General features: G+C 32.0%; 1 protein-coding gene across 1 annotated transcript in view; it reads right to left on the bottom strand.

The window, feature by feature from the left end:
* Window positions 1-3,557: 3,557 nt before the first annotated feature.
* The window catches only part of LOC115889159 (heterogeneous nuclear ribonucleoprotein C-like 1), an 827,286-nt gene continuing 803,335 nt past the window's right edge, over window positions 3,558-27,508 (bottom strand). Inside the window, exons 11-12 of the mRNA XM_030909100.1 lie at window positions 5,662-5,817; window positions 3,558-4,071 (exon numbers count right to left, since the gene is read on the bottom strand). Coding sequence (XP_030764960.1) covers window positions 3,901-4,071; window positions 5,662-5,817 — 327 coding nt within the window. The 3' untranslated portion in view covers window positions 3,558-3,900. The remainder of the gene's footprint in view (window positions 4,072-5,661; window positions 5,818-27,508) is intronic.

Here is a 27,508-nt window from a genome sequence, read left to right as displayed (position 1 = left end):
TTGTATAAATCGGGATTGGTTGATGTATTCAATAATTAGTCTTGGTGATTTCCTGATTCACCGGTATCTTTTTCTAGCTGGTTAAAAGATTTCCAAATCGTATTTTTAATCATAACTCATTTTTTTCAAGTTTAACGATGGTGGGTCATTAGCATATTTAGAAAAAGCATCTTTTACGAAAAAATTAATTTTTAAGCGAACGAAGGTAATTGAATACGTCCAATCAATCCTCATTTATATCATATACTATTGTATCAAATCTCGTTTTTTTATGTGGAATAATATAGAAAGTTATAGGAGTCAGCCATTTTGAAAAACACCCGACATATAATTTAAAACAGATCAGTAAAAAAATTGCTTAACAATTTTTTTATTCAACAAAGATTCAATAAGTAAATATGATTAATATAATATATGAAAAAAAATTACTGAAAAAATAATGTTTTTTATAAATTTACAATAATTAGTAATTTTACATTTACCCATCTCTTCTTATTAAAATACCATTTATGTTTATTTTTACAAGCATTTAATTTTTTTATTTCCTATTTTAAATAATTTAGAAAAGTTTTAAAACATACATTGTTATATGTAGAGGATGTGTAGAATTGCTTTCACCTAATCTTTGATTGATAATAAATTGAATAATTATATAATTCTGTTTTTCTAGCTATCATTAAAAAAAATTGAATAAGTAAACATTTTTTCTCATAAGCGGGTTTCCCGCTTATGAGTAGAGATACAAAGATTCGGTTTTTACATCATTGGCTACTTTCTTTTATGAAACTAAAGATGATACACACAGATTTGTCCTAGTCCACTTGGTTTCTGAAACAACAGGCAAATTTGATAAAGTTGCACTTCTCGAATCCCTTCGTATCATAGCTATCTTATAACTAATAAAAAAATAAAAACTGAGTCCTGTAGAGTATTTTATGTAGAAATCAGTGGCGTTACTAGTTTTCAATTGGATTATTTTTGAATATTACTCAATTTTTTTGAAATGTGACACCCTGAATATATTTTTTTATTTTATTTTTTTGTTTCCGATAAGGTTACGGAACAAATCACCATCTTCTGACAGAGGTTCTTATCAAGAAATGCATAATAGACACCTAATGCTTGTCTTCGTGGATTTTGACACGGCCTGAGATTCGGTAGACTAGTGGAAGCTTCTAGAGACACTAAGTGAGAATCGATCATCGATACCCCGCAAACATATAAGACATATATATGACGCAAGACATGAGATGCCATATGTCTTATATGTTTGTAAGATATGCGAGTGCCACGACAAACGTCAGAATATCGACAAATCAATGCACAGACAGGAACTGGGCTTTCGACAGCAGTGGCTGCTCGTGACGCGTGGGACTGGGTAGGCGACAAGTTTTTAGTTGCATCTATTTGCCCCCCCCCCTAAATTTACATAATACCGTAACCCAGTTCATAAATATATGTTATCTCTGGGTTAAAAACATAGCTTAAGAATATGTAGGACAAAACTAAAGCAAAACTAGCAGCATTCAGCGTAATGACATAATGATTGACATAATGATTGACATAATGTACAAATATAAGTTTTTTGATCTCCTCAGATGCTCATTTTTAAGTACTTCGATAAATAAGATAGATAATAGTATCATGGAGTACATCATAGGATTTTATTTTATTTTATTTATTTACGCAAACTTAAAAATTCGTAAGTATATAGACAATAAATTTACAAAGAAAAACAGATTCTCTTATTCATATACATATATATTTGGAGACTAATAAAAAAAGGAAAGAATGATTATGTTTTCTATATTAAATTGATGAGTGGATCTCTTAATAAAGAAAAGTTATTTATTATTATATCAGAATCATTAGTTTGTTGTGAAGGGCAGTGAAAATATCTATTTAGAATGAAAGTAAGGCAAGTCATACTATAAACGATAAACGTTTATTTTTCATGGAATTTCTACTGTAAATTTTAATGCATTTCAAACATGAAAAATGTCTCTCAAATCAAGTACTTGTAAATGGTGTAGTAACAATCAAAACAAACCATTTTCAATTCTCTGAAAATGTATTTCCAGGATCATTCTCCTTAAATTATTTTATAATCGAAAATTATCATATCTATTATTAATACCTGTATTTATTCATTAATATATGTTGGTCAAAAACATTGTGGTAAAAGTTTGTTAAATCAGATATTAAATGCTTTGGAAATTTTTTATAGGATTCTTTAAATTTCTGTGAATTAGCAATAGATAAATAGAAATAATTGAGACATATATGCAAACTTTATTTCTAAATGTATAACAATGTTATTTAATATTTCATAAAATAAAATAAAATTCGCAAAGAAGTTTTTTGACTTCCCCCATTTTATTAACATATCGAATTGAAGTAGCACGCTGAGACTTTTCTGTATGGTCTGATTGGTCTGCTTGGACGGAATAACACAACGCGCTTTTTATTTCGGATTCTATTAGTTCTGTGGCGTGTTCTGAAATACAACCGGTTATATCATTTTGAATAGTCTTGAACAAGCCCAAAAAATGTTTCTAATCTGCTGTAAATGTTTTTTGAATCTCCATATAAAAGTTTTAAATACTACGTATAATGAATCACATAAAATATCGGGACGAAATATCCTTTTAACTTCTAAGCCTACCGAGCTCCCGCGACTTTATGCAAAGTGCAAAGGCGACTGGAGATTTCGCCTAAGCTCCGCCTTAATACGATACAACTCAGACTTACGTCGCGTTGTTACCGCTCGATGAGCTAGACAGGGACAGAAACATACAGAAGACTGCCGTACGTCGTGCATCGACTCGGGTAACAGGCGATATAGAGAAATCGTCGAACAAGGGCGTGTGCAATATGCATACGGTCAAAATTATTTTGTTTTGGTACGCCAACGGTAGTCGTGATTATTTTAATATAGAAGACCACAAATATTAAGTTAATATTGATTATTACAACACCCTACCGTGTATTAACAGTATTTTTGTGTACTGGCAATATTAATAGTAAATAATGTAAACCGCTTAAATTCTGACAAAACTGTAGGGTAGGTGCCGCCTATCTTGCCTACCCTGACGAGCCGCCACTGGTATGCAGCAGTTTTAGTTTCATAAGAAAGTAGCATAGTAATGTTAAAACCGTGTCTTTGTACCTACTCATAAAAGAGAAACCAGTAAAACATACAAAAATCGGGTAATGTACAAACAAAACCCTGTTATAGCAACATAGGTCGCATATGTTATAATAATTCCGTTATATTTTGCCTTTCTTCCAAATTCTATATCGATAAACTTCAACAGTAGTTCTTCTGGCTATCCATTTGGCACCTAATATGGGGCCGCAAAATGTATCTAATTCAGAATTTACAACAAAATATTGCAAATACTAAATAACATAATCTTTCAGGAATACTTACAGCTAAATTCTTAAAAAAAATGTTAGAAAATAATAGATAAACTAGTTTTGATCTAGCCTTTTAACTAAGTTTTATGATAATCAAGTACTACAGATCATATTCTCGTGTTATATGATATATTTTGTATATATGTTCATATATAATTTGGTGTACACAATTCCAGACATCCTGTTGCTTAACTAAGGTGTATATTCACTTCATTCATTGTATCATTATATTTATATAAATATTTTAGTACCATATGCCATATTGTCTCAAACGTAAAAAATGTAGTTTTTACTAATAATTATATTATTCTTTTATTTGGCACTGAATTTTGATGTTTCTATTATACTTTTTATATATAATGTAAGAAATAAATACACACCTTTAAATAATTAAATTAAAATATCTATTTTACTAATACACTAGCCAGAAAAATTCAATGACGTAAATAGAAATCAAAAAAGCTTACTAATTCAATAAATTTAATACGTCTCCCGTTGTATTTTCGGACTAAGGCTGGTTTGTGGTTTCCAAGAGTCGCCGTTTTCCGTGTGTGGCGCCACTGCGGCCAGTGGCGGCGGTGAAGAACCGGGCTGGGATGCGGGGGTGCTGACAATGCTGAGGGCGTGCATTATAGTTTTAGCTGCAGCGGCCTAGAAAATAAACAATATTCTATTCAATATTTAATTCTGTGTACTATTTTTTGATATTCTCTTCTACACATTTTTTTTAACAATTAAAACTTTAAAAGTTAACCAGAAAAAAAATTGTGCAATTTAAGCTGTATTCTGTTGAATAACCAGGTTGATTATCTACGGTAATAGCCACTTCTTAAAAAATATCGGTAGCATGTAGAATGAGTGGGGTGGGGGTTAATCACTGCAATCTTACAGATATATGTATCCCCTTTCTTGAGTTATAGCCAAGTTATAACTACTGCACCTATACAGTTTTTACCAAATATACAGGCTTTACCAAAAAACAAGTGAGACTGAGACAATTTTATAGAGGGTAGTTCTCCATCTCCCATATCAGTCGTGCCAAAGTTTATGGCACATCGTCTCGGCGCACGGAGTGTTTCCGAGTATTTCCCCATTTTCTCCACAGAATCCGCATTCGCTGTTTTTTCTTAGCTTCAATCTACTGAGGTGTTCATAGCGGAGACAGTGTCCTTTTAAAAACCACGTGACCAGCCGAAGATTCTTCTTACTTAAATCAAGAAAAATCTTCGATTTTTCTCGGTCGTCAGTTCTGAGAAATTTCCTCGAGTGTCTTGAAGACGGTTGCAGGATTCCCATTCCAGGTTACGGATGGAGTCTTCCAAGTTCTTGAGTTCCGTTTTGTTGATTTCCACTTGGAAAGCAGACCGGTTTTGGTTCAATTAGTGGAGTGTTCGCTCCTTTTCTAGGTAGATCATTTGCTTTCTCATTACTTTCAATCCCAAAAATATAGATAAAATACGGCTAACAAAAAACAGTTTGAAATAATAACAAAAATGACAAATAATAATTAAATTTCAATATTCTTATTATAGAACTTTTATTTCAAGTTGGATTTATCTTTTCAATGAAATTTAATGTTGAAAAATACTTATACCTATAACGTAAATGAGCTATTTATCTCTCCAGACAGCTCAAGTTTATTTATGTAACTAAAAAAAGATTTAAGCGACGTAAGGCGATGCTAGTGGATGGACGGGTGACCGGTTCGAAACTCTGTATCGTGCTGTTGTCGAAAAAAGGCAAAAATGTAAAATCTATTGACACACATTGCTCATTCACGCCGGTTCGAGGCCGGATATCTCGTGAGTAAGAGTCGATTTAGACACTTGCCAAGTCGGTAGGCCATTGACCATGATATGGCCGCGGGCCGCGGTTCAAATTCCGCGTAAACAAAGTAGGCCCCGTTAAGATTAGCCCTGGCAGCAAAAACGATACGTTAACTGAAAGCTTTACTTAAAAAAAAGATTGAATGAAATGTAATTGATAGACGAAACAGACAAAACAGTCATTTATGCTGGTTAACTTGGTGACATAAATATCTTTTAGGATCTTTGTTCCGAAATAATAATAATTTGAGGCAAATCATAGAAACGGAAACAAAAACATTAACCAAGGTAAAAACGGAATACAGCCTTAATTGTAAATTAAAATAACAAATCTGTCACTGTTATGTATTCTCAAGTTGGACAAACAGTTAGACAGATTTTATTTGTTTTTGACTGTGATTTTACTAGTTCGTACCTGATGTTCAACTTCCATTATATCTTCTAGTTCTTTGTCGTTGCGAGAATTTGCCGAATCTGGAGTACCAGTTAGTCCGTCCCTGCCATTTTCTAGAAAATCTGCCTCTGCAGTTTCATCGTTCTCATCATCCAAAGCGTTTGTTGATTTGTTATCCTGAAAAAAAAGTTTAAAATTTAGACTTCATACTGCATTTTAGTGTTTCTGAAACGAGATACCTATAGTGAGAAAAATAAGTATTTTGCTATTTCATAATAGCAAACTCTTCACGAACTCATACGTTCATTACACGTTCTTTACGAACTCATACTCATGTATGAGTTCGTAAATAAATAAAGCTAAATCATAGGTTCTGGAGTTATGAACAAACATTTTCTAAAATTACTATTTAAATGGATATATAAATCAGTATTGAGTTATATCGATTTCAAAATAAACCTTATTTATAACGGTGGATCACATATGTTCCAAAAATATAAATAAACATGACGTAAAATGGTTATTTAAATGGATATATAAAATCAGTTAACATTTAGTTCTATCCATTTTAAAATATAATAAAAATATATTTTTTTTATGTTTACCACACTATGGGAGTATCTATAAGACATAGAAGAGATAGGCAGTAGCATTAACATATACATATAGAAGATAGACTAGTGGGGTGATTCACGACCAAATCATTGTTATTTTAAATTCAAGCCTATGCATATTATTTAAAAAAATCTAAATACAAATAAAATTGCTTTTCAACGATATGTCAAGTTCCTATACTTAAACCTTCTGGTTTCTCCAGTAAAGCCATATAAAAGATAATAAATAATTCTATTATAATTGTTTCGTTAAAGAAAATCGTTACCATGACAAATTTAATCAATTAGAGTTTACGTGCTAAATTTTTAAAATTGTCATGGTAACGAAATTCTTGAAATGAAACTATAGCTCTACTTCATAAACCGGAAGGTTTAGGTATAGGAACATGATATATGGTTGAAAAGCAATAATATTAGTCTTTTGATTTTTTAAATAATATACGTAGGATTGAATTTAAAATAACAAAGATTTGAGAAATTTTATAACAAATGGAAATAAATCATATTTTTGCTCTCCTTGTGTAATATCCAATCGGTTTATTTAGAGAGATCGAATATATTGACTTTTGCTAACTTATAACCGAAATGTCAACTTTAAAAATGTTTAATTCATGATTTTACCAATGCTTATTCACGATTATGTTTTTGTCAATTTTAAACATGTTTTATTTTTTTATCTCAAATTCTCAAAAACTATTAGAGTTGGTATAGGTTAGTATAATAGAAAAATTATTAGATGAAATTAATTACCAAATATGTAATAATATACTGGGTGTTCTATTTAAAATAAAAAAGATGCTACCACTTTTCAAATGATGCGACAACACTGTAATGCTGAAAATATTGTATAACCTTTTTATTAATATAACCTTTTCCAAAATTTAGCGACGTTATTGGCGTGGTTTCAGCATCTTCACAAACAGAACGAGGGTTAAATCAAGTAATATCTCTATTATCAGCAAAACCATTTTATAATGATTATATAAAAAGAAGTGTACTGACATGAAACTACTGAAAGAATAAACGGAACAGTATATAACATCAAATGTACCTTAGATAATATATTAACTATATGATCGAGATACAACATACAGGAATATTTAATTTAAGTCTCTTCTTTTCTGGCGAGCGCATAATTTTTTTTAAGTTTAGTTTGTAGTGCTATTTATGCGCAATGGAAGAACAGTACGAAAAAAGCATATAGTCTGTCCAAAAGAGGATATATTACAGTGGTAGTTGTGTGTGATATTTTAATTCACAGGTAAATTGTATTTCCTATCATTTGTTGGATATCGTCTGACGAAATCTCACTGACTCGTTGAACCAGAAAATTCATTCTAGATATAATTTAATATAATTAGTCCTTCATAAAAATACATGCTTGTTAAACCAAGTAAATCTCATAAGAACGTCATTTAATCAAAACCAACGATTTAAACGAAGAAAGCATACTGGCGAAATGACACTGCAGCCGTATAATTAGAAAATTTATTATGTAGCGCTACTGTTTTGCATATCTGCATAGGCGAGAGGTGGCTGATGGTAACTTAGGCAACCGCATGAACCTCAGCTTGCATCATTTAACGGCCGTTCTCGTAACAAAGACGTAATTACAGTCATCCTCTGTCTTGCAGTCGTACGAGCGCTAATAATTAGCAAAGAGACGAATGTGGTGTGAAAACCAGGTTGTATTTAATTTTTATTATATTGCAGAGTTTTAATTGACGATTCACTTAATACACTTGCTATAGAGATTAATTTTTGTTCTTTTGGGCATTTCTAAATTAATTATATGATACTTATTGTTTATCTTTAAAATTGCTTTTACGCACACTGTACGTGTACAAATTTGGAAAACATATTGTCAGTACTTGAATTAGCATAAATTGATACCAAAAGAATTTCGAACTATCATTGTCTTTATTTTTTTTTACTTACACAACGATTGGGTTAGATGTATAATGGAAGATCAAAATTCTGTCGGTATCAATACTAAATCAATGTCTACCCCTATAGAATGCAATTATCTAACAAGTTCCTAGTAGATTCACTTTTCCATGTTTCCGCTCTTGTTTTTGTTATAACGCTTCTTAGAGTACTTAAAAACAGGTTTAATATTATAGTGTCTCTCTATTCGCGTAATCTTTTCTGATGTTTCTTTCAAATATGAAACAGTTAAGAGAGAGCTTCAATGTTATTTTAACAAATGTAAGTAATTACAAAAAAATGACAACTATAGTGCAGAGTAGTTAATTCCGACTTGTCGGAAAGTATCGGTTAGATATTAAGTCCCGAACGGTCATTTTGTGGTATCTGCCCAAGCTCACCTGATAATTGAGTAGGGGTCCGAAACCGGTAGTGAGAGCAGGTTGATCCACATTATGACAAACACAGCGTGGAATTAAATTTCTATATCAGCAGTTATGTGGCAAGAAATTCTTATATAATTTTATTATATACTTATACTGGAAGAAATTTGTTTTTTATTTAGTAATTATAACTATACAAACTTTACACAAAACCATTTAAAAAGGCCGAGAAGATAGTCAGAAGAATTCGAAAAACTATCTGAAATGCATAATATGTATTATTATGATTCGCACCTTATAAATATTTTAACAGGTATACCATTCCAGACCATCGTCATAGGCGAATAAAATTCGAAACATATCCCAGAGGCAATCCGCTTGACATTATTTCATCGCATTACTGAGCTTTCCTCAACCCGAAATGTCTTCCTTCGGTAAATTTCCCCGAAGCAGAACGGAAACGAGACGATGTCTGCTAATTGTCGTTAAGAAAACCGCCGGGAGCAAAACATTGTCAAGTTGTTTTCATCGCTTTCACCTCCTCAGGATTAAACAGCTTAATAAGAGAAAAACCAACAAGGAAATTCACGGGGTTATTGTAACCTATGCAATTGTATTGTTTGAAAATTGTACCTATAATCGTGAAATTTGTTTGTTTGTGTCTCCTTTTGGATACAGTTTTATTGAATTATTCTTTCTTTAAAAGAAAATAGTCAGAAAAGTCCGGAAAACTCAAATATCTGAACTGCATAACGTATATTATTATGATTCGCACTTTATAATCATTTTCACAGGTTTTCATACTACTATCAAAGGTAATTTATTTGTTCATAGCAAATAAAAACTAAAACATATCTTCGAGGGAATCTGCTTGACATTATTTCCCCGCATTACTGAGCCTTCCTCGACCCAAAATGTCTTTACTCGGTAAATTTCTCCGAGGCAGAATGGAAGGGAGACGATGTCTACTAATTGTCATTAAGAAAACCGCCGTGGGCACAACGTTATCAAGAAGTTTCCACCGCTCTCACCTCCTCAGAATTAAACAGCTTAATAAGAAAAACATCGCCAACAAAATTCCTAGGTTATTATAACGTATGCAATTGTACTGTTTAAAAATTGTATCTATAATCGTGAAATTTGTTTTCCTTTTGGATACAGTTTTATTGAATTATTCTTTCTTTAAAAGAAAATAGTCAGAAGAGTCCGGAAAATACAAATATCTGAATTGAATAATGTATATTATCATGATTCGCACCTTATAAACATTTTCACAGGTTTTCATACCATCATCATACGTAATTTCTTTGATCAAAGCAATTAAAAACTAAAACATATCTCAGAGGCAATCTGTTTGACATTATTTCCCCGCATTACTGAGCTTTCCTCGACCCGAAATGTCTTTCTTTGGTAAATTTCCCCGAAGCAGAACGGAAGCGAGACGATGTCTGCTAATTGTCATTAAGAAAACCGCCGGGAGCACAACATTGTCAACTTGTTTTCATCGCTCTCACCTCCTCAGGATTAAACAGCTTAATAAGAGAAACGCCACCAAGGAAATTCCTGGGTTATTATGACGTATGCAATTGTACTGTTTTAAAACTGTATATATAATCGTAAAAATTGCTTGTTTATATTTCCTTTTGGCCATAGATTTCTTAAATTATTCTTACTTTAAGATAATATAGTCAGAAAAATCTGTAAATAAAAGTAACTGCAATGTTTATTATTATGATTCGCACTTAATAAATACAAAAAAACTAAAGAATTCATAATTTTATCAATTAATTACCAATTTTATAAATTTTTTATCTCGAAAATTATTAGAGGTAGGCGGAGGATAATATCATAGAAAAAATAAAGGACATAAAATTATATTCCATAACGGCAAAACTGTTAAAATAACAAAGATTCTACTAATTTTCAAATGAAGCAACAACACTGACGCTAATAATAATTTAATCCTATCCTCGACTCTACATAAACATCGCCGTAAATCACCCTGTATATCTGTATCAAAAAATCAATTATCTTCTGAAATTTTATGCACATATTCATTTACACTCTGTATCGTATTGTCGAAAAAAAAACGGCGTCAACGATAGCTATGAAATGAAGATCGCTGTCATTTTATATGTAAAATTATATGGAAAATATCATCGATCCCAGCCTACTGAATGCCGTTTTTTTATCATAGGGTATATGAATATAACTCATAATGTATAAACTCACCCTGTCTGTTCATACATACATAGACACACTTGTTTCCCCCAACGTGTTTTTACCTCAAAGCGGGTGCCTCGTGCACTGTGCTTTGCGTGTGCAAACACTAAGTTAATTTTAAATGGTTTGTTATGTAAATTTTGTCTACAAATAAGTAGACTTAATTTATACGGCAATTTTCGTTTTGCCAGAAGGCAATTTACTAGGTTTTGTTTCCGCTCTTTATGGCGTATTTGGCTCTGCAAGATACACAACTAACTTCTTGTTAGGGTAGCGCATAATTTATTATTTAACTACTTATTTAGACATTGGAAATAATATAATATTTATAAATAAATAAAATTGCTGAAGTGTTTTATTACAGTTGTATATAGGACTTAAATGAATAACTACAAAAAACTGAGGAATTCATGATTTTTACCAATGCTTATTTATGGTTATTTCTATATCAAATTTTGTTATACAGCATATTCTACACATAAAAATAAGAAAGAAGTTCATGTAAAATTATGTACTAAAATGCTTCATTCCGGAGATACAGGGTGTAGAAGTTTCATTTTTATTTCTATTTTTTTCTAATAATTTCTGAATTTCTGAATTGTGAACTTGGAAAATAAGTTCGTTATATTAATGCTTTTATTTATTCACTATTTACCCATATAACATGGTTTTTTAAATGTAATACCCTATTTTTTATTTTAATTTTAGATTCTGCGTAAAATTTGGTAACTTTTTTTATGTATACTGAAACTAATACTTTTTTGTAATATTTCAATTTGATTAAAAAATGTTAGATTTCAGTGTCGTAAAAAATTGTCAGTCATGCTATTGTTTCTGAAATTGGAGTTCTAAAATTTGTTAGGATAGTTTTATAGGGACGAAGAAAAAGATATAGTTAAAGACATTTGAGTTACATGCTACAGTGTGTACAACATATATTTATCAATTTCGACTATTTAAAATTAAATAATCTCAAATTTTTAAATGGAACACCGTATGTTTTATCATTTTTTTAATAGAATTTACAAATTATGCATCACTGACACTTTTTACCGTACCGAAATCTAACATTTCTTTAAACAAATTGAATTATTACAAAATCTATTATTTTAGATATATAGGTAATGTGATATGCAAAAAAAATACCGAATTGTACGTAGAATCTAATAATAAAATAAAAAATAGGGTATTCCCATTCAAACATACCTATATCCGTAACACTTTTTGAAGTACCCTGTATACTCTACAGTAATTTTCAAATGTGCTTTTTAACCTTTCCTATAACATTTAACATTTTGTTCTAAAAAACGAATTTTGTAAAAGACGTCGTGTCTCGAAACAAATGAAGGGTAAAAGGGGAAGAAACACGACAAACCAAATATCATGTTAAAGATACAAACATTTATTACTTATGCGTTATAATTTATTACTTATGCGTATTATGAGGTGTTTTTCATCGGACATGTTTACACAAACCGGTCACCTTTCACTATGGTCCAACTCGCTTGCCTCGCGGCAGGCTTGCGTCAAAAAATGGATAGAAAATGTCTTGTCTGGCTCTCGTCTCGCACTCGTCTTGCTCTTGCCTCGCTCTTGTCTCGCTCTTGTCTCGCGCGCAGGTCTGGACGCACCATAAGAGGACAGGCCGGCGGGATAAGGACGGACTTGCCGGCGGGTCAGTAGTAGACGGGCCGGCCGGCTGTAAACTAGTGTAGTGTTGTGTTTTGCTGACATTTGGAGGTTGCGAGTCTTTTGACTAAGGTTGCGAGTCTTTATGACTATTAAGAATGCGACTCTTTTTACTAAAGTTGCGAGTCGTTTTGACTATTAAGGATGCGAGTCTTTATGACTATTAAGGATGCGAGTCTTTACGACTATTAAGGATGCGAGGCTTTTGACTATTAAGGATGCGAGTCTTTTTGACTATTAGGGATGCGAATCTGTTTAGCGGCAGATTTGCGTCCAGGAGAAGCCCCTATACTTATTTTCAGGTGACACCAGATAGTTGTTGAAGATTAACCAATAGATCCGGATAATATTTGAATTAGATGGAAGATATGGAATGGGATATATTGAATAGAATATCAGTGGCTAGGGGGCGGAGTACCCCCGGGTGAGTTTTACGATTTAACTGTCAATTTTATCCAGATCAGTAAACGTTTGTTTTGTTATTTTCATGTACAATGAGAGTCTGCTTGCCAATGACCAACTAAATGGATATTTCAAGTGAATTTGCATTGTGAGACCCGGTTGAGTAAGCCCTAGAGATAAGCGATTTTACAGAATTAAATTCGGTATTTAGATGAAAATTACTATATGGTGTATTTTTAATATGAAAAATTCTCTTTCGATGTCAATATGACTCCTGTTTGAAGGGGGCGCCACTACATTTCTTTTAACTGTTTTGAACAGTAATAACTTTTCGTCCGTCCCTGAGTGAAAAATACTGAAAACTACTGACTGAAAAATATACATTTGTGCATTGGTCTCTCATCGTTGCGAGCAACCGTTCCCGAAATATTTGGATTCTTAAAAATCAATACATGTCATCAATGACAAAAATTAAACATTTTGACTATAGGTAGTTACTCGACTGAAATAATAAATTTGTATTTTTTTGTACCAAAGATTTTGTAGTATTTTTTTCTAGGAAAATTCATGATTAGCTGAAAAAGATAAAAACGTGCCAAATTTATCATTTCAGTCAAACAACAGTCTAGCCAACATATTTTTTGTCAATAATGACATGTATTGTTAAATTACATTCCAAATATCTTGAGAACTGTTAGTCGCAGCGATTTTTACCAACAGACATTTTTTATTATTACAGTGGGGTGTTGGAACCTTTGGTGTTACAACAGCAAAATAAAACACTAAATCACCACAATACTCCAAAACACTTTTACTTTTACACTGGACGCGCGTTTCGCTAACCATGTTAGCATCAACAGCAGATGATTAAAACTTGATCTGATTTGATTACTGATAATTAAACGCGTGTCCAGTGTAAAAGTAAAAGTGTTTTGTTGTATTGTGTTTATTTAGTGTTTTATTTTGTAGACATTTTTTACGTAAAATAAAGCGTAAATGTATATTTTTTCATTCAGTAGTGTAATACAGGGACGGACGAAAATTTATTACTTTTCAAAACAGTAAAAAATGTAGACGGCGCTCCCTATAAATAGGAGTCATATTAATATCGAAATCAAATTTCTTATGTTAAAAAAAGCAGATACCAATTTTCATCCAAATATCGACATTAGTTCAAAAAATATTTCGAAAACATCGAAATAAAAGGAAATTTCTACACCCTGTAACTCCAAAACGAAACATTTTAGGACATACGTTTATACGAACTTTTTTATTTATTTTTACATGCAGAATATGCTGTCGAAGTTTCCGGAATAACTGTAACCACCCAGTATATTTTTTATATTATCTATTTTATTATCGACAGTGATCATTTACACGGGGTTTTATATGCATCGTCATCGAAACCTTCAAAATTCCATGCAAGCAAATTAAAATAGCCATATTATTTATTATTATTTACAATTAATTAACTTGGTTAAAATCGGATTGTCCAAAATTGTTAAAATTTGTTATGTGTATTTAGCACATGCAGACCTTGAAAAAACCTATTTACGACTTCGCTGTAATATCACAAAGAAGACAATATTTCGACAGTTTAAAATTTGCATGGGGCTATTTCCCATGCAAATTTCAACAATTCAATGCAAAATTCAACAATTTCTGACTCACCAAAATGAATCACCATTAAATGAATCCCGAAACATGTCGTCCCAATTTTAAGTCAAATTAAATTTTGAAATAAACATCCTAAAAGATTGTGAGTTTTTTGAGTCCCTTACCCTTCGTCAGAGGTTTTACATTATTATGTACTCACACTGGGTTGGAGAACGTTTAGTTAAGAAGACAATATTTTGACAGTTTAAAATTTGCATGGGGTTTCTTATGTTGCCAACGACGATGCACCACCCGGTATAAATTATAATCCGGAGAAAATAATAAATTATATCCCGAGAGAAATTGCACTATACGGGCTCCGTCGTGCCGTGAATTCGTTTTGTTCCAGTAAAGACCTAATAAATAATTTTGCTTTACTTTAGTACATTAAGTAAGCTGCACTAAACTTCGCAAAGGTTAATGTTTGTCGGAAACTTTACAATATACCAAATACCTATTAAATTATATAAAATTATCCGGATTTACTGCGCAACATCGAAAAATCAATAACTAGTGTATATATAATTATCCGAAATTTAGTACTTTTTCAAAACTTTTTTATTAACGTTAGAGAATTCTTTTATAAAAATTGTTCCAGTGTGCAGAACTAGAACAATTTGAAGTTGAACTTAAAACCCATGGGTTTAATATGTATGTTGTTTATATTTATATTCGTTTAATGAGAGGGGAAGTTATTAACAAAATATCCTCGGTATTTTATGTAGTGTTTGAAAGAATAATTTTTGAGTTTAGAAAACCAAACTGAAAAGTGAATAACTGATCGAAAACTGCTTGAAATTATTATATACATTATTATTATTATTATATTTATCAATGTAACTTATTTACAAATAAAAAGTATTTAATATTAGTAGAGGGGGGGGGCCGATTCACCATCAGCCGCCCGAAGGAGGAGGCGTTCGGCGTAAAAATCAGCTAAGAACATGTAAAATAAGCTAATAAACAAGAATAAACAGGTTTAAACAGAAAACAACCGCTTTGGAACTGCTTTGAACAGTTTTTAGCTTAAAACAACAGACCTGTTCATTTGTTGTTCAAACCCGTTTATTTCTGTTTTAAAGCGGTTGTTTCCTGTTTAAACCCATTTATTATTGTTTATTAGCCTATTTTATATGTTCTTAGCTGATTTACGCTTCGAACGCCTCCTCCTCCTCCGGGCGGCTGATGGTAAATCGGCCATCTCCCTCTACTCATATTAACCAGGAATAAATAAAACATAACATAATTAAAATAAAATATTTTATTAATAAGAATTTCATTAATTTACACGAACTTACTGAATTTCATATCTTAAAAAGTTGTTAATTATCTTTAATCTTATTTCTTTTAAACCAGTATCTTTTGACCTTATCTATCTAATACCGTAATAAAAGCTATTATTATTTACCTATATCGTAATGTCTTTATTTTACAGGCTACTCCAGTTTTTAGTATCACATATAAGATGGTATAAAAACGTTATTGGAAACAACTCTCTAGGACTACACTTACCTTTTCTTTAATATTCCCATCACTTAACTTTCAGAAACTCAAAACACACGCAATAACACAAACCAAAATGCAAAAACAATATCGCAAATATATAGGGTGAGTTTTCTACGATGTTCTCTATGGGTATCTCGGAAACTACTGGAGATAGAGAGTCGGTTAAATGAGGAAGGAATTGCAGTTTTGTGGTGTCATAAATATGCGCCTTTCAGATTTTTGAAAAAGTTTATGGCTTACTAGATATTTCGAAAAAAAAACAAATTTCGGCTATTGTAAAAATTGTCCCTAATTCCATTATAATCTATTTTAGACAAAAAAGTTTTCAGATAAAAGTTCAGAGTTTGTGTTCTCCGATTTTTTTCTAAAGCCTGTCATTTTTGACATATGATACAAAGATCTGCTTTTTTAAATGGAAACCATAGTTGGCCATGACTTCATAAAAAGCGCCATTTTTTAAGCTTTCAGCGATATAAGCTATAATACGTTTTTTTCACAAAATTACTGAGTTATAGCCAATTCTTATCTTTCTTGACTAATTTCACTTAGTTGGGATGGTGTTCTTATTTTGTCTTGACTAATTTCACTTAGTTAGCCATGGAAACAAGATCAATCGCCGTTGCTTTCAGAAATGTGAAATTGTCACATCCAAACTTTGTAAATTAAAACAAACAAAAATTGTAAATATGAAGTTTTCAAATGAAGAAAAGTGTGTAGGAAACAACTTTTCTTGGCCATACAGTTTCGAGTATACGTTGACCGGTGAACGTTATTTACGTTTTTTATAGAACGGTTTTCAAGACATGTTAGAAAAGTTAAATTTACCTAACCTAACCACCCCTCCCACAAGGAAAGAAATGTTCCTATAAGTTGTTTCTAGTAGTTCCTATAATTTGACCTAATTTGACACAAACAGTAACCTCTAATTCCTCTAACGTCCTGCGTCGTTCATCGTTCAGTCACTCTAATCATTGGAATATGATGACTCGTTAAAAACAACTAGAGACGTAGCATGGCGGATTTTTATATAAACCCATCCATAGTTAACTTAAAAAATATTAGAACCTTTTTTTATTGAAATAAATAGGTTAGCATGGACGCTATCTGCATTTTTTTTCATCGTCTGTCGACATTTTCCCTGAGTCGTACAACAGAGTATGGTAATATTAATACAAATTTCACTGTTTTGAATATCTGTTTGTTATTAAAATGCTAAAACAAAGTTAAAATACTCTGCATAAATACGGATTATTTTTTTTAATGCGGAGGATTATCTGGATGAAATAGGTAAATATTTCGGCAAAATCGACCTTATTTTTGTCGAAAGCCTTTGGATAATTAAGCGTTACTCTAGTAAATTAAATGAAACTAGGCGGAACTTTGGAAAGGTTAATGCTACGCCGAGAAAGTTCGTCGAATGCCCGGCTAGGTTCTGAATTATTAAACAAATTTCCTGTGGATTTTATTATTTAGCGTTGTTTCTTTTTGTTCACCCCGAAAGTTTCCGTGAGGTCTTTAAGAACTGCACCGAAAGAATTTTATCTATTCACTAATTTAACCTATAATGTATTTTACTTCGTCAGAAAAAAGTTTGGTAGCCATTAAACCTTAATTTTCTTCTCTAAGCACCAAAATGTAAATGTAATAAGCTAAATTATTTATTTTTATGTTGTTTTATTTTGTTAATTTGTTTCCAACGTTTTAAGGAATTATAAATTATTTTTTTTACAGGAACCTGAATCTAGTTTTTTTGGCAAGTTGATTTCAAAAAATTCCGACCGCAGCGCTCTTTACGGCAGAAATTAGAAATTTTCGCTATGTATTTTACGCCGGCGCCGTTCCGGTTACAGTTCATGTTGATCGCACTAAAATAACATTGAAATCGTGGCATTATTATTGAAACTATAAAACACTCAGGTACGATGTTTGCGTGATGTAACGCTGTTTCGGGTGGTAAAAATTAAATGAAAAAGAACTCGAACTGGGCGTCGCGTTGTGTTCTGACAATTTCGAATGTTAATAAAATTGTCGAAAAAATGTTAACGCGTAAAGGAGGGTGTAATTACGTGGTTGTTGGATGCAATAACATTCAATAACTCAACTCTCCCGAATATCCAACTCTCCCGCATCAACATTTTATAGCTTCACAGCTTCTCAAACCGATTTGATCAAAAGCAAAAATGGATTCAAGCAGTTCGATGTAACAAGTGAGTAAACAAAGTGCCGATTACATAATAAAAAATTAAATGGACATTTATATACTATGAGGATAAAATATAATTTGCAATTAATGGTATACTTTTTTTTAATCAACCATTGTTTAATTTTTTTATGAATATCTTCTTCTTTTTTATCAATTCTTATAATTATTCTACCTTCAAAAAATTTCCTTCAAAAAAAAGAAAGAAAGAAGAGAAATAGCCCATGTTATGTCCCCACTAGCAAAACCGGCGCGTAAAACTATGTTCGCTACCGTAGTTGAACTCATCTAAAAAGTTTTATTAGCTTCAATAATAAATTATAATACAAGTTTATTTTTAATTTATTTTTAGAATTTTTACAAATTATATTTTCTAACACTTTTAAACTGCGTATAAATATGTCGAGACGAGTGCGAGAGACACCCGAGACGAGTCAACCTCAAGCGGATTTGAGGTTGACTCGTCATATTTGGACGGGGTCTGAGCTTCGAGCCGAGCCTATACCCAGCCGGACGGCGTTGTCTCCGTTTTTTCCGGAGCCTTTGGCGAACCATCAAAAGGATTGGGGCGTCTATTTAATTTTCTTCCAAGTACTTTTAGTGATTCAAATGAAATTTTAAGGGTAAAAGTTATAAGCGCTACATATTTATATATCAATAAACAATTAGCGATGTAATGGTTTTTGCGCGCGCTGGCCGACTGCCGCCGCTGCGCCGAGATTTCCTATACCCTTGTATATATGACGTCATGGTGTGGCAAATGTAGCATTTTAATTCGATTTGGGCTCCCTTATATAGGATAACAGAAACATTTTCAATGTTAAAAAAAACGTGCGCCAATGACTTTTTTCTTTTGATATCAAAATTGTGTCAGTAATTGTGTATGTCACATGTTTTTTGAAACACCCTCTATAACGTTTTCTTTGTGTACCTACTCGCTATTTAAACCCGTGTATTTGTATATACCGATTGTTTACGATATTCTCCGATGGTTGCAGCACCGGCGGAGAATGCACCAAGCCTATAGCAATTCTTAAGTTATTATCTCGGGTATTATATTTTATTTTTATTTTACTACAGACTCTTTATGCAAATAATATTTTACCTTGGATCTATTCTAAGAAAAATACTTCATATAAATGTATATGTTCTAAACATCTTATCTTTTAAAGTATAGGATGGAGGATGACAAGATATTCTATTTTTTCATAATAACTCTATTGTTACTATAGACATATCTATGTAAAATTTGATACACCTCTCCTATAAGAACTCAAAATTACTTTTTTGATGTAAAAACAATTTTATTTTTTTCAACCATTGGCCTCTACACGGGTATTATATTAAATATTTCTGGAGAAAAAAATGGTACACCACTGACTTCTCTTAAAATAAGCATAATTTTCAAAATCTTCATTCATTTCTCAACAATCTTCATCAGTTAAGATGTTTAGGATATACAAGGTGGTCCGAATCGGATTCGGGCAACTTGGGCAGCATATTCTGCAGATAAAAATAAGTAAAAAAGTTCGTATAAATGTATGTCCTAAAATGCTTAATTTCGGAGATACACGGTATTGGAGTTTCATTTTTATTTCGATTTTCTCCAAATAATTTTTGAACTAGCATCGATATTTTGATGAAAATTGGTATCCGGGAATTTTTTGACACGAGAAATTTGATTTTGATGTCAATATTACTTCTACTTGTACCTAGAGGGCGCCACTTAAATATTTTTGTTTAACTGGTTTAAAGATTAATAACTTTTCGTTCGTACCTGTATAAAAAACTACTGAGTAAAAAATATACATTTCCGACGTTTTTTACTTAAAAAAGGTCTTTTGGTAAAAATCGCTACGAGTAATGGTTCTCTAGATATTTGGAATCTAAATTAAAAATACCCCTCACCGAAATAAAAATGAAACTTCTACACCCTTTATATCCGAAACGAAGCTTTTAGGAGATACGAACTTTTTTACTAATTTTTATCTGCAGAATATGCTGCCGAAGTGTCCCGAATAAAATTCGAACCATCCCGTATATTCATATGATTTTTTTAGAATAGGCCCAAGAATCGCCCTCTCAAATATTAGCATGCCATTAAGGTTTGATTACAGTTACAGCAAACATACAGTAAGAGTAAAGAGTTACGACGATCATCCAGTATAAAAGACATATTTAAGGGTCTAAATAGCCATATTAAATGTTATATAAGGGCGAATTGTTAATATGGTAAGCCGGAATATATTTGTTTCCTGAAAGTAAATTGATTAGGTAACCCTCCCGGGAGAATACAGGTAAAATAGACCTCTACTTCATACTATACGTACAATAGGAAATATCTAGCCCTAACAGACCTAGTAAATAATTATATTTCGCTTTTTGGCTTTTCCTCTACCCGCTATCGGCTAATTTAAGGTTCTTGTTTTTGGGCCGAATATAATGGATCTAATTTTGTAAGCTTCCAGATTTCTCAGATAAATCTATTCCTAGATATTTTTACATAAATCCACGTCGTAATAAATGATAATACATCTTTTAAATAAATTTTCGGTATCAATTTTTTTTGTTAGTTATTTAAGAGTACTCGTATTTTGGTGCAAGTCTAAAAAAACTGTGTAATTTTTCTTGTTATTATCAGAGGCGGCACGTGATTCAGTACTTTCAAGGTTAATAATTTAGAAAAAAATATACGCAACCGCGCTTAAAAAAACTATTTTTGTGCTATCATATCGTCAAACTAAGATTGCAAATTAAATGATCTTATACCCCCATACTAAAATATGTTAATAAAAAGTTGGTAGGCAGTTCTTTTAGTTTCAAAGTAAAGGAATTTTTCCAATTTTGGTCCGCGGTTATGGGCCATTATCCGCCACCTGAGGTCGCGTCCGATGGGAGTTTGGAGTTCCCCACACGGATTTTCTCAAAAACGGACTACGGAAACACGGAATATCTCAAAAACTGCGACTTTGACTGATTTTGATGTTATTACAAATTTTTTTGCAAATATTGTTCCTAAATCTTAAATTGAAAACCGCGTTTCGCTAGCTACTGTAATTTTGGAGTTACGATTTTTAAAATTCTTAACCCCCTCCCATACCCTCTTAACCTCCCACCCCCACCAAAAACTAATGGCCAGATTCTCGGGTGACACAGTATTTTTGTACCAAATTTGGTTAAAATCGGTTTGGCGGTTTTTGAGTTATCGTGTTACAGACGGATAGACAGACAGACACCATGAAAATATTTTGTATTTAGGTCATTTATGACCCAAATAACTCATTTTGAGTGAAATTAAAAAAAACTTTTTTTTTTGCCGATCTTAATAGCCTACCATACCCGTTGGTATGGTCGGCTAAAAAATAAAATCTAATATAATATTGCACGTATTATGTATTTAGATATTGCACGTCATTTTTCTAATGAATTAAATAAGAAGTCTCAACCTGACGGCGACGCTTATAATTTCAATTGCGAGCCCCAAGTGCACGGCGAGGCCCAAGTGCACGGATCGTATTCACATGGGTGAGACAAAGAGTGCGGGCGGTCAAAGTTTGACCAATTGGATCTCATATTCCGATGAGCAGTGTCCGAAGCAGTGCCGGCGCTGCGCTGTAGCGTTTGATTAGAAAATAGCGATTGACAATTTTGTTTAAGTAATAGATAAATTTATTACGCCTCCTACACTATGCGGAAAACAATCCGCAGCAGGTCAAGGTCATGTTTCCTCGTTTAGCTTTGTCTCGTCTCGGATTATCTCCGGTTGTCTTGGCTTATCTTGCCTTGACCTACTTTCATTTCTTAAAAACGCCTCAAAACTACTCGTGAAATTGCGGAGAAGGGCGTGAAAGTGATTTTTTTCGGCGAATTTCGGTTATATAAAATTTTAATGCCAAGAAAGTGTTATTGTGAAATATAATTGAATATAATTGTGTACATGATAATTTTTTGATGCGCTCTCGCTTTATTTTATATTAACTACGATAATGGAAATTTAACATTTGTTTTAAAAAGTGATCAATTTTCATCTAATTTCATATTTTTTTAATTATGTTATTTTCTGCTTTCCTTACAATATGGCGACAGCAAAAAAGCTTATTCTGTACATTCAATATGGCTTCTCGCTAATACGACATTTTGGTAACAATTGCAATGATTATAGAGTAAATATGTATCGTAAAAAAGCTACTTTAACATATTTATGCAATTCAGTGTGTGAAGGTGATAATTTTCAACAATTTTATTGTTTCAGCTTTAAAGCGTCTAAATTTATAAAATTTGACTTTGAGTTTTCTACCCTAGGCAGGAAACTGATGGAATGAATTGCTTCAAAAAATTGCTTGTTTAGTATTTATTGTTGGTTAGGAAATTTATAAACAAATATATGTACTTCGAAATAAATGTCATTTTTTACTGTAAATGATAGTGCTAGAGGCCAAACCTCATGTTTAGTTTTAAGGTCTCCATCATCAACTTATATTATTTTAATACGGATCTGGGTTCTTTATTCCCTTTCTATAATAAGCTATATGCGTGCGTGACGTACGTTGTTAATTGCGGATGATGGCGGAGTTCCAAGTCTAATTTATTTAAAATTTAATTTTTTATAAAGGATCCATCAATAGTGCGTCGGGCATCTGTAGCTCCTAGAATAAAAAACTTGAGAATTTTGTTTAAGTGCAGACCTAAAGTATGTACCAGGATGTATGTCCGGAAAGTATTTTAACTTCTATAGGGTAGCTCAAAAAAGTGTGAGTGGATCTGGATGATTTTTTTTTAAATGCAACACCCTGTATATTATTGAATTTTTGGATTCCTTTCAGATTATTTTACATAATCCTAAGATATGAGTAAATCTATTCTATCGATAGTTTCATATATAATATCGATAGTTTCAGAGATATTAAAAAATAAATCAAAAATATATATTTTTCAACTCTTCTTAAAAAAATATTAAAAATACAAGAACTGTTCTGAAATCAAAACTATATTAGATATTTACTTTAGATCGTCTGTTATTACTTTGCTCTAAGGCGCGGTCTATTTAGTTATAAATAAATAACTTTTATCTAACAAATAACCATCTAAAAGATAAACAATCTGGTGAGTTTTTATTTTATAAAATAGATAAATGCACTTATACTTTTGTCTTAATAATAATAAATGAATAGTACCTATAATAATTGTTATATTTACACATTATATGTACAAATTATTTAATAAAAAAAATGAAATAAAAACAATTTTGTCATATTACTTTTATTTTTAAGAACTCCAAGTGATGTAACTTAAAAATAAAAATAAAAAATAAAGGAAAAATCTCGTCTAAACAAAGTTGAACTAACTGGAATTCAAAGGACCACAATACAGGTGTTTTAGCAAGGTTTAGCTAGAGAGTTACTTAAAAAACTTAAAAAACAGCATGGAGAAGAGATGTACCGTATGATCGAAAAAAACGGCGTCAGCAATGGCTATGAAATAAAGATTGCTGTCATTTCATATGTAAATTTATATGGGAAATATCATCGATTATCATTTCCCAGCCAACTGGACGCCGTTTTTTTTTCGATCATACGGTATAAGGTACATAGTGCAAGAAATTAAACTAAAATTGTAACACAAAAGAAATAAAAGCAAATGTGAGTTGAATAACAGGTTTTATAAGGTTCCTGTTATAATATTAATGAATTAAGATATGCGAATTAAAAATGAAATAAATAGTTTGATTTAAAAAGTTTTATTTATTTTTACCTACTTTAGAGCTTTATTAAAAACTAGTTGAAGCCTGGCACATCCGCTACGAGATCAGGAAAAAAATACTTTTATTTTTTTAATTAAATGAAAAACAAAAATCCGGCGACAACAGTTTTAGAAGAGCCATTTAGCTATCTTTTAGTAAAAAAGCAACTTTCTAGAGCAAGTCGTTACTTCAGTAGAGACGACACAGATAAACATTAGCATTTTATATAATATGTAGTAATGGTTTATAATTGAAAGGATTTAAATAAAATAATTTATAAATTACTGTTTTATCACTATTATCCTAACTTAATGCATTCTCTTCGTTCTGATGCTCTAACAAAACAGAGACTCTCTTTATTTTGTAACAGTCCTTATAAAGTCCGGCACTAGCAACAATAGTTTTTTGCACCATTTCAATGTGTTTATTGGTGTTTATACCCCATACGTTCTAAAATGATTATAGCCTACATACTCAGAATAGGTAAGTCTTTTCCAAATAATCTAAAATCGAATTGATTGGAATAAACGAAATCTTCAATAATAACAATGTCTTGGTTATGTTAAGCAATTTTGTCAAATATCAAATAAAATCAATATCTACTCATGTCTTTGCTCATGCGTCAAATTTTTATCCGACAAATAAAGCACTATTTGGCAGTTCGGGCGCCAGATAGGATATCTGGGAGATAAGTTTAATTTATCTAATAGATACTGTTATCTATAGGTGAAGATACGCGTTTTCTGCTATCCGTCAAATAAAATATATCTGGCAGATTATAACACGCTATCCGTACCTGAAAACACCGGGGGTAAATATGGTAATCGTAAATCATACAGAATGTTCAATATTTTACGCCAAACTTTCAAATTTTTAAATAGAACACCCTGTATGTTATTTTTTTAATTGATTGAGAATTAAAAAATGAACATTTTTGTATTTAAAGTAATTTAAAATTTTTAATAGTTTTCCGGATATACGCAGTATTATTTCATATGATCGCTGATTGAAAGATGAATCAACGATATGACGCTTTCAATGGTAAAATACGAGAGAAAAATTTACTGTGGAAAATGCCATATGAAATACAAAACCGGGAATATCTGTGAAACCGTTAAAATTTTGAAATACTCTAAATGCAAAAAATATCCATTTTTTAATTCTCCATCTACCAAAAAAATAATATAGAGGGTGTTCCATTCAAAAAAACAAAGAAAAATTAATTTATGTTTTAGAAAGTTTGGCGTGGAATTTTGAACATCCTGTATGATTTACGATTTCCATATCTATAGCAAAATAAGTACAGACCATCTAAAGTAAATATCTAATATAGTTTTGATTTCAGGACAGTTCTTGTATTATTAATAATTTTTTTAAGAAAGGCAAAAAAATATATAATTTCTATTTATTTATTAATATCTCTGAAATTATCGAAATATATTTTCTCATGTCTTAGGATTGTAAAGTAACCTGAAAGGAAGCCAAAAATGCAGTAATATACAGGGTGTTCCATTTAAAAAAATCATCCCGATCCACTCTCACTATAGCGGTCTCACCGATCCCTATAGAAGTTAAAATATTTTCCTGAAATACATCCTAGTACCGTATGATTGAATAAAAACGGCGTCAACGATGGCTATAAAATGAAGATCGCTGTCATTTTATATGTAAAATTATATGGAAAATGTCATCGATCGTCATTTCCAAGCCAACTGGACGCCGTGTTTTTTCGATCATACGGTACATACTTTAGATTTGCACTGAAACAAAATTCCCAAGTTTTTTATTCTAGGAGCTACAGATGCCCGACGCACTATTGCCGGACCCATGTATAATTTTTATTCCTTGAATTTTTCCAGTATTTCAATAGTTACTATGCTGTTCCAATGAAACCAACAAATCAGAGATCATTAAAATCGGCCCAGCTAACTCGACATTGTCTTATTTGTTTAAATTTTCTAATAAATCAATAAATTATTGATATCAGAAGATTTCGTTCTATCTCAGACGTTCTAATTTCCTCTATGACCACATATATTTTACTCGATTCAACTCTAAAGGATTTATATTTTTACGTCAGTGGCCTAGCGTTATAGGTTAATTACTGGTTAAAGAACTCTACTAGAAAACTTTCTTAACAAACTAAACACTATCAATCTTCTAGGCGTGTAAGTGCGAGTTTGGTCTTCAGATCTGTTATTTTCACTTAGATAACTTCCGATAAGATCTACTAAAAGAAACTTTATACTCCAATGTATTTTTCTTTTTTGCACCTTCTTGTAATTTATCTGTTATATATAGCATCCCTATTAGTTTCAATATAGGCGGAGTAATAGTTAGTGAAAATTTGTTGAAGTTTTATGGGATACACTTTTGAAATAAGTTGTAGACGTTCTATGCTTACACAAATGGCCAAAATTATTGCATATAACGATATTTGTATTTTATTTTGGACCTAATATGATTCTTTCTATATTTTTGGACATATTGACTTACTACACGACTAACTAATATAAAATTAAAAATCTAAGTGCAACTAAGCTGTTATTATAATTTTATTTCATAAAGAGTGAAAATCAACAAAAACAAATTTAATTATTAAATTTTAATAGAAAAAATTTAAATTAAACAGAAAACATTAAAAACAATTTTAATTATTTCTCATTACTAATAGTCTGTGTTGCCTCCTCAAGCCTCAATGCAGGCTGTGAGATGACGTGGCATGCTCTAAGTTAAGTTGTCCAGAAGATGTTGAGAAATGGCTTCCCATGTTTCGCGCCCAGCAATGTTCAATTCATTTAAGGTACGGGGGGATCATTCCTTTTGACAATATGGCGTTTTAGCATGTCCCAAGCATGTTCGATTGCATTCATATTTGGAGACATCGGTGGCCACCACAGTTTTCTTATACCGTCTTCCTCACAAAATTCGCAAACCGCTAAATTGCGATGGGGAGGGGCATTATCGTCCATGTAAACAAATTCATCTCCCACTGCCCTCGAAATGGACGCACAATAGGCTCTAAAACGTCTCTAAGATATGAGGCACCGTGCCATCAATAAAAACAAGAGGAGTTCGAGCTCCGTGCATTATACCTGCCCATATCATAATGCTTCCCCCTTGAAACGAGACACGGGGTTGAGCTGCATTCAAGCGTGCTCGTCTTCCAGATGCTCTCCAGACCAAAGTTCGTCGCGAGTCTAACACTAGGCCTATTCTTGTTTCATCACTAAACATGACGAAATTCCAGTTAGGTTCATTTGCTCTCATCTCCTTAGCCCATTGTAGTCGCGTAATTTTGTGCTGTAGATTAAGCTTCGGAACAAGTAGAGGCCTCCTTAAATGTAATCCTTTGTCATGGAGTCTTCTTGCTATGACCTTTCTTGAAACATTTACTCCTTCAAGGCGAGCTAACTCATTTTTAATAGCAGTACTAGAAAGTAGGGGATTGCGTCGTGCAATTAGGGATATTTGACGGTCTTGCACAGCAGTAGTCTCTCTTTCTACCCCTTCCAGGCCGGTCTGTAAC

This window comes from Sitophilus oryzae, unplaced genomic scaffold (genome assembly GCF_002938485.1).
Source record: "Sitophilus oryzae breed Bouriz unplaced genomic scaffold, Soryzae_2.0 scaffold_811_pilon_pilon, whole genome shotgun sequence".
Lineage (NCBI taxonomy): Eukaryota > Metazoa > Arthropoda > Insecta > Coleoptera > Curculionidae > Sitophilus > Sitophilus oryzae.
The sequence above is the reverse complement of the archived record's forward strand: the minus strand, read 5'-3'. Positions and strand labels throughout refer to the sequence as shown.